Source organism: Neoarius graeffei, chromosome 22 (genome assembly GCF_027579695.1).
Source record: "Neoarius graeffei isolate fNeoGra1 chromosome 22, fNeoGra1.pri, whole genome shotgun sequence".
Lineage (NCBI taxonomy): Eukaryota > Metazoa > Chordata > Actinopteri > Siluriformes > Ariidae > Neoarius > Neoarius graeffei.
Window position 1 is genome coordinate 13,949,173 of NC_083590.1, and position 14,809 is coordinate 13,963,981.

Below are 14,809 nucleotides of genomic sequence, written 5' to 3' on the forward strand. Positions count from 1 at the left end.
CTTTTTGATATTCTGTCTCCACATGTTAGAATACACCTACCATTAAAATTACAGACTGATCAAGTCTTTCTTAGTGGGTAAACCAACAAAATCAGCAAGGGATCAAATACTTGTTTTCCCCACTGTATATTTAGTTTCTCTCCTTTGTTGTGTGTGATATTAAAGGAATAGAAAATGTAAAGTAAATACATGCATGGGTTGGTTGCTTGTAATATTGGGAGCCCGTAAGAAATGTTTCAGGCATGTTTGACCGTTTACAAGAAAGTTATGAGCATTTTTGTATTGCTGCTCTAATGCCACCAGGAGGCTGCCATGTTGCCTGTTGGAAGGGTGATGTGTGATGTCATTTGGGTGCAAGGCTAAGTGTATACTTCAGTACTGATGGGGCAAAGCGAAAGGTCTACTAAGGTGACAATTTCGATTTTTTCACTATACATCTGAAATAGTGTATTAATGAGCTGCAACCCTGACTTATGGACAAACCTGAACTCTTTACCTGTAAAACGAGTCTGAAACTATGCGTTATACTACTCATTAGCATGCTCAGCATGCTCTCGACTCATTCATGAAAAACTTCAAGATGTCCCCAGACTAGCCAACCGTAATTACTGTAGTAGGTAGTCCAATCCCCGCAGCAATGCAGAAAGAGGGTAAACAAACACTGCTTTACTATACAGGATTCATGTGAACATTACAGCAGGATGCACTTTTACGAAAAAAGGCAGAAATATTGCCAGAAACGCCCGAGCTGCTGGTATGGTATGGATTTATTTGGTAAAATTTGTACATGTAAAAGATAGAGTATAAATAGCACCGAGGATAACACAAAGTATAAAATACACTTATTTCCAATGTGGTCCTCTTGATGACAGCAGAAAACAATAAAATATAAGAGACAATAATAAATTGACAAAATTGTATAAACAATGAGTCAAACAAAAAAAAAAATATGTGCTAACTAATTATCACAGTACAACTAGATTACAGAAATGGCATCAAAATGATTAAAAATTAGCTTTATATACACACAACTGGGTTTGGAATTTACTCCATAAAAACTGTTTTACCTGTTTTTTAAAATGATCACGTGTTTGACAAGATTGCAGTGATGGAGGTCGGCTATTCCACAAACAAATCCCTGTAAACCTAAAAGAACTCCAAATGGTTTCCGTAAAGTGTGACATCACTTACAATACATGGCCATATTCGACAAAATGGACCACAGCACCAGCGACATTTCTTCACTGACTTCCTCGAGTATGTCAGACAATGACACGAATAATGATGATGATCATGATAAACAAGCATTACCATATCAATTAGTTACACACAAGTGAACAATAGAGTTGTTTTAGTTAGTCATTACCGAGGCTTTTCTGACAACACTAAATCAAAGCAAAACACCCAACAAACATCAAGCCACTTAGCTGCATTGGCAATTATTACGCTTATGCCCAAAGGAACTCAAAATAACACATCACGCTTCATAAAAAGTTAGGGAAGCCATAAAAAGTGTTTTCTTACCCTCTGAACTTCTCTTTTGCGGATTACTGACTGTGTTGTCTTGTTGGTCTTGTCCGCTTTTTGGTCAAAGATTGTGGGAACTGCATCTGGACTCAGCCCTGGCTTGTATGGTATTCCTAATGCCGATGCAGCCAAGTTGTTTGAGTGAAACAATTTTCTTCAAAATGTTCTGAGCACATGAGCTGCACAAAGCAGTGTTTGTTTACCCTCTTGCTGTGTTGCCGCGGGGGTTGGACTGTCTACCATGGTAATTACGGTAGGCTAGCCTGGTGACCTCTTGATGAAGTTTTTCATGAATGAGTTGAGAGCATGCCAGGCATGCTAACGAGTGCTTACGCTGCCAGGAACATGTAAAAACTCCTGCACTTACCTCTTCAACAGATTTAGGTTCGTCAGATCATATGCAGATCTGTTTGTAGGTTGTCGAGCAAGGTTACAGTCCGCAGAATGAGGCTGTCATGGCAGCACTACTTGTTGGGATATAAATATGAAAAGTTACCTCCCTGCATTCAGTCGCATAGAAATACATTAGCTTCCCTCACTGTTTATCAGTGTCAAGTTTATTTGTATAGCGCTTTTAACAATAAACATTGTCGCAAAGCAGCTTTACAGAATTTGAACGACTTAATTATGAGCTAATTTTATCCCTAATGAGCAAACCTGTGGCGATGGTGGCAAGGAAAAACTCCCTCAGACGACATGAGGAAGAAACCTCGAGAGGAACCAGACTCAAAAGGGAACCCATCCTCATTTGGGCAACAACAGACAACATGACTAACATTAATGGTCCTAACATAATGTCAGCTTCATTGATGCTATAAACCCCCCACCGACGGAAACCCGAGCGCAGAACTGTTCACGACAACCGCAGTCCCAAAGTCAGCAAGTCAACTGCAATCAGTGACATCAGTTTTATCTCCACTTTTTTGTTAGAGAAATGGAATTTGAATTTTTTTTCACATAAATTTTTAATGAAATAATCTCCAGCCAGGGGCAGCTTCAAGTCTTACTCGCTATGCGGCGCTTCTGTGTCTTGCGCTCAAATGACATCAGAACACTGCCGGAAACGATCAGGGGGATTTTTCTCATCTCATTATCTCTAGCCGCTTTATCCGGTTCTACAGGGTCACAGGCAAGCTGGAGCCTATCCCAGCTGACTACAGGTGAAAGGCAGGGTACACCCTGGACAAGTCGCCAGGTAATCACAGGGCCGACACAGACAACCATTCACACTCACACCTACGGTCAATTTAGAGTCACCAGTTAACCTAACCTACATGTCTTTGGACTGTGGGGGAAACCGGAGCACCCAGAGGGGACCCACGCGGACACGGGGAGAACATGTAAACTCCGCACAGAAAGGCCCTCGCCGGCCACGGGGCTCGAACCCGGACCTTCTTGCTGTGAGGAGACAGTGCTAACCACTATACCACCGTGCCGTCCTGGGGGATTTTTCTCATCTCATCATCTCTAGCCACTTTATCCTGTTCTACAGGGTCGCAGGCAAGCTGGAGCCTATCCCAGCTGACTACGGGCGAAAGGCGGGGTACACCCTGGACAAGTTGCCAGGTCATCACAGGGCCGACACAGACACAGACAACCATTCACATTCACACCTACGGTCAATTTAGAGTCACCAGTTAACCTACGTAACCTGCATGTCTTTGGACTGTGGGGGAAACCGGAGTACCCAGAGGAAACCCACGCGGACACAGGGAGAACATGCAAACTCCACACAGAAAGGCCCTCGCCAGCCACAGGGCTCGAACCCAGGACCTTCTTGCTGTGAGGCAACAGCGCTAACCACTACGCCACCGTGCCACCCGGGGGATTTTTCTGATTGGTTAAAATATTTTCAATGGCAGCCTCCATGAAATCATCCATTCTGCATAGAAACTTGACTTTTGGAGATGGATATCTTAGTTGTGTAAACTCCTTATTTTCAATTATTCATAGGAATCATTAGTTTATATAATAATCTATCTTCATAACTGTTTTAAAAATGGATTTTCTTTTAAACCATCAGCAGCTAAAGCTGAACAGAGAACAGCAGAGAGACCATGAACTTTAATCAGAGAGAGAGAGAGCGAGAGAGAGAGAGAGACTGAATCTCAGATGGTTCTCTACTAGACTTATAGTGCACTACACAGGGACAATAAACTGGTTTCTCCAGAGTCTACAGAGTGCATTTATAGAACACTTTAGATTTATATTATTTTAGAATCAGAGAAGTAAACAATGATTATTCCATATAAATCTTACAAACATTCAGCCACTCGTTCTTGAGACAGCATGCGAACAAGTATTTCAGAAAAATGGACAGAAAACCTGAAAACCTACAGGTTTCACCTCTCAGTGTCGGAGGCATAAAAATGTCAGTGTAATTTATGATGTTCGTTTGTCTAATTACTTTTTATCCCTCAAAAAAGAGGGACCACAAATAAACAGTGCTGTAATTTGAACACCAGTAACCTGTCAGCAGAGGTGGACAAAATACCCAACTTCATTACTTCAATCAAAGTACAGATTCCACTGGTCAAATGTTATTCCGATACAAGTGAAAGTTGTCCAGTCAAATTTTTACTTAAGTTAAAGTAATGAAGGATTTGCTTTTAAAAATACTTAAGTAATAAAAGTACATTTTCTGTCAACGCATTGTATTATTGCCACAACACTTACAAAACCTTAAAAAAGACCACAAAAAAACAGTGCTGTAACTTCAACAGCAGTCACCCAATCTGGATACAAGAATAGAGGAATCACATCGAAACTCTACATTTCACACTATCCCTGAAAATTTCATGCTGTTTTGTGCTGCAGGTTCTCACATACTGTACGTCCATCTGACCCAAAGACTCTGTGACAAATCGTCAGTGTGCAGTGAAAAGAAACAATCTTCCTCCTCAGGACATTGACGATGAACCTAAAACCTCTGCTTCAGTCTCACTATTAGAGAATGTGTCTTACTGAGGAGCAGGTCATGTGACTCTCAGAGAGATGATCTTACCACAGTGTCTCCAGTTTACAGTGAGGATTCTCCAGTACAGCACAGAGACGCTTCACTCCTGAGTCTCCCAGATGATTATTATTCAGATTCAGTTCTCTCAGGTGTGAGGGGTTTGATCTCAGAGCTGAACTCAGAGTAGCACAGCCTTCATCTGAGACACCACAATACCGCAACCTGCAGAGACACAATGACACACACTTCATCAACAGATTTTCATCTTGGTGTAATAGTGGTTGAGATGATGATGTCTCTCATGTTGGACTGTCTCTATTCTCTTCACCAATCACAAGCTATTATTAATAATGACTCAAACATTACCACTGTTACTGACATTAAGTTTACTCGAGGTGCAAATGATTCAGTAAAAAGTCAATAATTTAAAGGTTTAAGTGAAGAGTCAGGTTTTGGAGAATTTATCTCTGCTGGACTGGATTTTTAATGATCACATATTTAATTGTAAATACATTTGATTATTTTTTAAAAGTGATTCTGAGGAGAAATTATCACTTCATGACTAATATATTTGTTCTGCATGTTTTACTTTGACAGAAAAGTTTAATTGATAAACAACACTGTATACAACTTTTTACTGCTGCTTTAGTGAGTTATTGTGACTCTCAGAGAGATGATCTTACCTCAGTGTCTCCACTTTACAGTGAGGATTCTCCAGTACAGCACAGAGACGCTTCAATCCCGATTCTTTTAGTTTATTCCGAAACAGATCCAGTGTCTTCACAGTCAGATGCAGTTCTCTCAGACTGGAGGTTTCGGAGTTGAGCACTGAGACCAGAGCTTCAGCGCTTCTCCCTTCAATTGTCTCACAACTGATCCTGAAGGAAATAAAATAATACATAATAAACTCTCACAAATGATCAAACAGGTCCTCAAATCTTTCACTGCACCATTTCATTTTCATAAACGGCAAAAGTACAAACTCCGAGTCGACAATACATTGAAATGCTGTAACAGTAATTCACAGTTCGAGCTGTTCGGATTTGAGTTTTCTGCTGCACACGTCATCACTGACACATGGGATAAACACGCAACATCAAATCTGATCACCAAATCGGGAAATAAGAGTCCAATCTAAAATATTTATAAGAGGAGAAAGGAAAAGGGTTTCAAAAGTCAGGTTTAGATGAAGCACGCAGAGTTCGAGGCAGAGTCATATTTATCTGAACAGATCAGACATGACATTCTCTAATTAGTGAGTGACTGAAATGATCACAGCCCAGTGCTGAAGGAGTTTTACAGAGATCCTCATGATGAGCTACTTGGCTAAGTGTGTGTGTGTGTGTGTGTGTGTGTGTGTGTGTGTTCATGTTCCCAGGTGCTCCTTATTTGTTCCTGGTGCCAGCGATTTACAGACTGGACATGTTCTTCCCCTTACACTCTGTGTGTTGTCTCTCCCTGTCTGACCTGAAATCAATAAATCACAGAGCTACAGCAGGGAAAAGAACAAAAGCTGGGAAGGTCAACCGAACAAAAAAATTAAAATTTATAAACGATATTAGGATATTAAAACAAAATAATAATTATCATCATGTAATAAATTGATATGATGTAATAAAAGTAAATAAGAATGGTGGTTCTAATGAGTTCTCTGTGAAAGTCTGTTTTTCCACTTGAATAAAACCTTTTATCAGGTCATATTAACAGTAAATATTTTTTAATTATAATTTTGTATTACTGCAAACTCCACATGGTTCTATCAGCCCAGTGTCTGAGTCACTACATTTCACTAATAACACCAATTTAATGTGGAGAAAAAGGATTTTCAAACTAAACATAGTGACGGTTTTACACAGAAAAAACACCTCAGTGTTTATTGGACACTGGAGCCTGCAATAGATATGTAATTTGTCCATATTATAAATAATAATGAAGTATAAAATTCTGTCTATTTGCTTCATTTTTGGAAATTTGTTGTTTGTAAGTCTCGTTAGTTGGCTGCCATGTAAATGTTTTACTCCTTAAATGACCAACTGGTCTCCACATGTTTAATAGCTGCCCTGCAGTATTATTCAATTCTACATGCAACTGTTATCCTTATGTTATGTTATGTTATGGCTTTTTGCTCCTCCTACTCAAGTGAGTAGGACGCTTCTTTGCTTTGCTCCTGCTTTCTTAATCTTTATTTCTATACTTTACTTTCTCATTGAATTTCCACTATTTTATTTATTTATTTATTTTTCATCTTTATAAGCTTTTAATTTAATTTTAATTTAATTTCCACTATTTTTTTTTTTTTTAAATGCCAGGAAGCAAAAAATCCTGCAGAAAATGCATGGAATTAGAACAGAGGATTTCTATTCTGGAATCAAAGATTAATGCTCTGCCAAAGACGGACAAATTAAAAGCGATATCTCAGGAAAGGAGTACTGAAACAGTGGCTGAGAATGCAGAGATTGCACTCCGACAGACTGAGGACATTGCAGACCAAGTGGAAGAATTCATAACTAAACCTGTAAGTACTGAAAACTGGCAAATGATGGGTGCTAAGCCCAAAAACAGAAGAGTAATTACTTCAACACCAGCTCGTTCTACAAATTACAATAGGATCTATAATCCTATGGAAAATCCACAGCCCATAAGGCTTCAGAATAAATTTGAATGCCTCAGGGATGTGGAAGAGGATTTGTCAAGCGGACAAACACATAGTAAAAAGAGATCACACCAAGATCGAAGAGCTGTGAGAAGAGGCAAAAAGCAGCTCATAACACCACCTGATCCCACAACCCTTGTTCTTGGTGATTCCACTGTAAGACAATTAAAAGGTTATGAGATGATTATTTGTTGTCTTCCAAATGCATCCATCTCTGACACCAAAGACAGCATTTTGAAACTCATGTCCGAGCATAAAACTATTAAACGTATTGTTGTGCATGTGGGAGCAAATGATGTTTTCAGAGAACAGCTGTTTGTCCAAGATGATTTCAGAAAACTTTTTTCTGAGCTCTATAAGACTGGAATTCAATCTTTTATCAGTGGCCCACTCCCAGCGAGAGGAAGTTTTGCTTTTTCTCGACTCTTCAGTCTTAAGACCTGGCTTGGAAAAACTTGTTCTTCATTTGGTATGAATTTCATAGACAATTTTAACCTTTTTTGGAATCGCAAAGAATTTTACAAGCCAAATAGCACTGAACTCAGCTGGATTGGAGCCAAAGTCTTAGCAGACCACTACAAACTTGCAATCTTTTCTCAGCCAGCACCGAGGAAAACAGTTGATAAGATGTCGCAGACTGACATAGTTACAAAGCCTAAACAATCATCTTTGCAAGTCATCATCAAGGACACACAAACATCTGACTTGCAGGCCTCCCAACATTCAAGGACAGACGACTCCACTTCTCCTCGGATGGATTTCCCAAATAGCATGAAAAAATTGCTCCCAATGGCTACACTTTCTTTTTCCAGCCAAAATCTGTCACGACAAGCAGTGTATCCAGTTCATCAAAATTGTGTTCGTCCAGGACTTTCAGCTGGCTACAAATCTTTTTCACCATCCAAAAGATACATGTCATCTCCAATCCTTTCACCCTCAAACCAAATGGAACATTTAGAAAGTCTTGTTTGATGTACTCTGGGTCCCTGCAAATGGATGTAATGTTGAAAAAAAGCTGGGACCCGATGTTGACACTATTCCTGTGTTGATAAGAAACAGAAAACATAGAACACATTTAACCCTGGGGGTGAACCAATCTAATCTCCTTCCTGTTTTAAAACAGCATCAGAGTGCACAACCAAATATTGCTTCTAGAATTTCTGTAAAGCTAGCTCTTCTGAACATTAGATCACTTTTAAACAAGTCATTTTTAATTAATGATCTTATTTGTAAACACAATCTTGATTTTTTGCTTCTAACTGAAACCTGGCTGGATCAAGCAAATAGTGCTACCACCCTTATCGAAGCAGCTCCCCCAAATTTTAATTTTTTGAATGTTACCCGACAAGGGAAAGGTGGAGGGATCGCAAATATATTCAAAGTCTCTTTTCAATGTAAACAATCCTCACTTGGTGATTTTATGTCCTTTGAACACTTATGTGCACTTGTTACATGCTCTCCTAACATATTATTATTAACTATTTATAGGCCTCCGAGACATTCAGCCAAAGTCTTTCTTGAAGAGTTTGGTGAACTGTTATCAGTCATTTGCTTAGAGCTTGATTGTCTTATTACATCTGGGGATTTTAACTTGCATGTAGATAATACTGATAACATTTATGCCAAAGAACTATTTGCAATTATTGATAACTTTAACCTGGTACAACATGTACAGGGACCGACCCACTCTCGTGGTCATACTCTTGACCTCGTCATCACAAAGGGTCTTACTGTTTCTTATACTGTTGTTGACCTGGCCTTATCTGATCATTTCTGTGTTTTCTTTGAAGTTTCTATGTCTCCTCACATTCAGAATAGCTCAACGACTATAGGTAGGAGAGTCATAAACGACAACACGTGTGTTCTTTTTGAGCAAGCTCTCTCTCAGAACTCAACCAAAATGTCAGACTCTGTAGATGATTTACTGGAATTTTTTAATTTAAATATGACCCAAATTATGGATGATATTGCTCCATTCAAAATAAAAAGAGTCAATGATAAGCAGAAAGCACCATGGAAGCAGTACCCGGCTGTTAAACTGCTAAAGAGAGAATGTAGAAAGACTGAAAGAAAATGGCGCAAATCTAAACTTCACATCCATTATCAAATCCATAAAGAGATGCTTTGTAATTATAATTATGAAATTCGTAAAGCAAGACAGTCTTTCTTCTCCAACATCATCAGCAGGAATATGAACAATGCCCGTGTGCTATTTTCAACAGTAGAGAAGCTAACTAATGCCCCACCACAATTAGCACCTGAACTTCTATCAGTTAATAAATGCAATGAGTTTGCATCTTTTTTCAAAGGTAAAATTGATAAAATAAGGCAGAATATTTCTCATAATACATCTCAGTTGCAAAAAATTGAAAAACTGCAATCACCAATGATACAGATAGATAACTTTAACACAATGTCAGAATTTTGTTTAATTGATTATGAGACTCTTGAAAAAACTGTACAAAATCTCAGTTCCTCAACATCTGAACTGGACATTCTGCCCACCAACTTTTTTAAATCTGTTCTTCATCTTATAATTACAGATGTGCTTCAAATTATAAATACATCCTTGGAGACTGGCGTTGTTCCTGTGTCCCTAAAAAAAGCTGTTGTAAAGCCCTTCTTAAAAAAATAATCTGGATCCTTCAGTGTTAAATAACTACAGGCCAATATCAAATCTACCATTCATCGGGAAAATCCTGGAAAAAATTGTCTTCAATCAATTAACTGCCTTTTTGATATCAAACAGCCGTTTTGATAATTTTCAGTCAGGATTTCGTGCCAATCATAGCACTGAAACAGCGCTGATTAAAGTTATAAATGACATACGTCTTAATACTGATGCAGGCAAAACATCGGTCCTGGTATTACTGGACCTCAGTGCAGCTTTTGATACTGTTGATCACAACATACTGCTATATCGACTTGAACACTGGGTTGGATTGACTGGTAAAGTTATCAATTGGTTAAAATCATACTTAAAAGATAGAAGCTTCTTTGTTACCCTGGGAAATTGTTCCTCAACGTCAATGCCCTTGACCTGTGGTGTCCCCCAGGGGTCGATTCTTGGACCATTACTTTTCAACCTTTATATGCTCCCACTTGGGCAAATTATCAATAAAAATTCAATTTTGTATCACTGCTATGCAGATGATACCCAAATTTATTTTGCTCTATCACCTAATGATTATGCCCCCCTTGAATGTCTCTACCAGTGTATCGATCAAATCAATAGCTGGATGTCACAAAATTTTCTTCAGCTGAACATAGATAAAACAGAAGTAATTCTATTTGGAAAAAAAGATGAAAGACTCAGGATTACCACTATTCTTGACACAAAAGGGATTAAAACTAAAGAAATGGTTAAAAACCTTGGTGTTTTCATTGACAGCGAGCTAAACTTTGACAGTCACATGAAAGCAATCACTAAAACGGCATTTTATCACCTAAAAAACATTTCCAAACTAAGAGGACTTATGTCAAAAAATGATCTGGAAAAACTAATACATGCCTTCATCTCTAGTAGGGTTGATTACTGCAATGGCCTTTTCACAGGCTTGCCAAAAAAGACCATTAAACGATTTCAGCTGGTTCAAAATGCAGCGGCGAGGGTTCTCACACAAACAAAAAGAACAGAGCACATTACTCCAATTCTAAGGTCCCTTCACTGGCTTCCAGTAAGCTACAGAGTTGACTTTAAACTATTGCTGCTGGTATACAAATCTCTAAATGGTACAGGGCCCAATTACCTCTCTGATATGTTGCAGCGGCCTAACCCAATCAGATCTACCAGATCGCAACAGAAAAATTTACTATTAAAACCAGTTGTTAAAACAAAGTGTGGTGAAGCAGCTTTTAGCTACTATGCAGTACAGCTATGGAACCAACTGCCAGAGGACATTAAAAATGCTCCTGCTGTTGGCAGCTTCAAATCTAGGTTAAAGACCAAGCTGTTTTCAGATGCTTTCTGTTAATTAATATTTTTACATTTTTTATAATCTTTACTTTCTCTGCATGTTTTAAATTTACTTTAACTCCATTCTATTTTATTCCGCTGGTTTCTTTTTCTCCTTTTTCTTTTTGGCATTTTATTATTTTATTTCTACTATTGTTTAATTCTTATTATTTTCTTTTAATTCTTTGAATTAATTGTTTTAGAATAGAAATAAATTTATTTTATGTAATTTTATTTCTCTATTGTTTACTGTTTTTGTTTTTGCTTCTGTAAAGCACATTGAACTGCCATTGTGTATGAAATGTGCTATATAAATAAACTTGCCTTGCCTCAATTTCTACAGGCTTTGCATAATATTCTACAGGTTCTACAAGCAAGTCACTGCATTCAGTAGGTTGTTTCCGAGTCCTTAGATTCTGTAAATGCATTGTGGCAACAATCCAACAACACCTTGACATGATAAAACAATAAAACATGAATCTTTTAAAAAAGTACTTTTAAATACTTCAGTATTTTTAAAAGCAAGTCCTCCAGTACAGTAACTCAAGTAAAAATTCGACTGAACAGCTTTCACTTGTATTAGAGTAACAGTTGACCAGGAGGATCTTTACTTTCACTCAAATAATGGGAGTTGTGGATTTTGTCCTGAAGTGCAGACTTGTCCAAGTGCTTTCAGATTCTTGCTTTCAAACAGTGGAAGTGTTATATTCAGCTTTACTTACATGGCTTTTCTGGATGCTGCAATCACAGGCATCACCTTCACAAGGACCTCATCTGGTATCTTTTCTGTACTGGTGTATTTACTCAGGTCAAACTCCTCCAGCTCCTGTGCTGAAGTCAGTAACACAAACACCAGAGCAGACCACTGTGAAGGAGAGAGTTCACTTTGTTTTCCAGATTTCAGGTAGTGTTGGATTTCCTCCACGAGAGAATCGTCACCCAATTCATTCAGACAGTGGAACAGATTGATGGATTTTTCTGCAGGAAGATCTTCACTGATTTTCTCCTTAATGTACTGAACTGTGTTCCTCTTTCCGGTCCAGGAGCTACTTCCTGTCTGTGTTACTAAGGCATGCAAGAGTTTCTGATTGGACTCCAGTGAGAGACCCAGAAGAAAGCGGAGGAACAGATCCAGATGTCCAGTCTGACTTTTTAAGGTCTGATCTACAGCACTCCTGTGTACATCTGAAATTGTCTTCAAGGACCGACTCTGATCAAGAACATTTCTCTTTTCCTTCATGAAGGTCAGATGCACATACAGAGCTGCGAGATGCTCCTGAATGCTCAGATGAATAAAGCAGTACACTTTACTCTGGTGAAGCCCAACCTCTTCTCTGAAGATCTGCGTACACACACCTGAGTACACTGCTGCTTCTCTCACATCAATGCCACACTCTCTCAGGTCTTCTTCATAGAAGATCAGGTTGCCTTTCTCCAGCTGCTGAAAAGCCAGTTTTCCCAGTTTGAGAAGCATTTCTTCATCACTCTCCTGCTTCTTGGAGTACTTTCCTCTGATGATGTTTGTTTGAATGATGAGGAAGTGTGTGTACATTTGAGTCAGAGTCTTGGGGATCTCGCCACTCTCTGCTTCACCCAACATTCTCTCGAGAACAGCAGCTGAAATCCAACAGAAGACTGGGATGTGACACATGATGTAGAGGCTTCTTAATGACTTCAGGTGTATGATGATGTTCTCGGCCAGGCTCTGATCACTGACCCTCTTCCTGAAGTACTCCTCCTTCTGTGGATCATTGAACCCTCGTACCTCTGTGATTCGATGGACATACTCCAAGGGGATTTGATCAGCTGCTGCTGGTCGGGAGGTGATCCAGATGAGAGCAGAGGGAAGCAGGTTCCCTTTGATCAGGTTTATCAGCAGCACACGCACTGATGCTGATTCAGTTACATCACACACACTCGCTGTGTTCTGGAAATCCAGAGGGAAACGACACTCGTCCAATCCGTCAAAAACGAACAGAACCTTTTCCAACCTGGACATTTCTGTTTCTTTGGTTTCCTTAAAACAGAAATGAAGGAGCTCCATCAGACTCAGGTTTTGGTCCTTCATCAGATTCAGCTCTCTGAAAGGAAGTGGAAATATGAGGTGGACGTCCTGATTTGCTTTCCCTTCAGCCCAGTCCACAATGAACTTCTGCACAGAGACTGTTTTTCCGATACCAGCCACTCCCTTTGTCACTACAGTTCTGATGGGTTCATCTTCTTCAGATAAGGGCTTAAAGATGTCATTGCATTTGATTGGCGTTTCCGCTGTTGTTTTTCTCCTGGACACTGCCTCGATCTGTCTCACCTCATGTTCTTTATTGACATCTCCACTGTCTCCCTCTGTGATGTAGAGCTCCGTGTAGATCTCATTCAGGAGCACTCTGTTTTCCTGCTTTATCATCACTCCATTTAAACACTGAAACTTCTTCATCAGATTTAATTTGAACTTTTTCTGGACTTCATTTCCAGCAGCAGATTCTGGGGCATGTCTGTGTGACAGGGGAAGTAGGAAGACATGGTGAGACATGGGCTCCAATTCTTAGCATTTAAGATCACAGTTTTTCTGACTGGTTTCCACAGATAGTTCTTTATGATGTTCTCACTGTGCATTTGTTTTATTCTCCTGTATTTTTTCTATAATCTAATCAGTCTCTATGAAATAACAGCAGAGAGGTTTATATTCCAGTGCGCCAGTGTCAGTCATGGTGTTGGGTTTGATCTTACCCTGCATCTGTGATGAAGATCTTTTCTATTCTGTCTCCTGCCTTCTGTAAAACACTGAACAAAAATTTGTGCTGTTAAAGACAATAACTTTCATCACTTTAATCCTACAACCTAAACTTTAGCCCTAATTTTACTACAATAATTCTTTGAGTGCATTAACATTTAGAGAGCACAGTGCTGAATACAACATAACAAAAACATTGTGGACCTGGAGAAAATAAATATCTGCCCCAGTTTTAATTTGAGTTTTTCTCATTTTTCCTTCCTTTCTGGTCATTACGGATGGAACAGAATATCACTCCATCATGCAGAATGAACAGATAATGTGTTTTAAATGGATACAAAAGCAGATGGATATTTTTAGGAAAGCTGTCCAGAAATGTTCACAGGTATAAAATCTGTAACTCATTCCAGAATTATACTCCACCCTGGATGATCCACCAGTCCATCATTTTAGGGGCAATTTAGTGATAAGTTGACCAACTGATGTTTTTGGGAGGTGGGAGTTCAGGTGGAGGAAAATGCTGATTTTCATTATTATTAATAAATGCTGTAATGTCAGTGATGTGATTTATGGAAAATAGTCATTGTGTTCATATAAAGGGTCTCCATTTTCTATTATATTTTACAGAAACACTCAGACATCGCTTTTCATGGAGACACGGCCAAGTAACAGTGATCTCAATGGGGCCGGGATTTTAATCGCAATGTATTATTATTATTATTATTATTATTGTAGTAATTCCATATTGTTTTTTTGCTTCTATTATCATGTCTTGCTTTAGCATTTAAGACATTACCTGTAAAACATTTTGAGCTTTGTAAATATTTACATTCCTCAAAAGCATTTCCTGAAAGTCTTACTGAATTACTAAAGACTAAGAAACTATTATATCATAAAACTGTACACTAAAATGATAGGAACCATAATAGAGATTAAATCAAAAATAGCTGCTAATGACAGTGTACCACAGCCTTTAACTGTGACTTT

At 38.7% G+C, this 14,809-nt stretch overlaps 1 protein-coding gene across 1 annotated transcript in view; it reads right to left on the reverse strand.

The window, feature by feature from the left end:
* Positions 1–14,809, reverse strand: part of LOC132870665 (NACHT, LRR and PYD domains-containing protein 12-like) — an 81,318-nt gene that overhangs the window by 54,648 nt on the left and 11,861 nt on the right. Inside the window, exons 3-5 of the mRNA XM_060904422.1 lie at positions 13,819–13,872; positions 11,814–13,583; positions 5,167–5,361 (exon numbers count right to left, since the gene is read on the reverse strand). Coding sequence (XP_060760405.1) covers positions 5,167–5,361; positions 11,814–13,583; positions 13,819–13,872 — 2,019 coding nt within the window. The remainder of the gene's footprint in view (positions 1–5,166; positions 5,362–11,813; positions 13,584–13,818; positions 13,873–14,809) is intronic.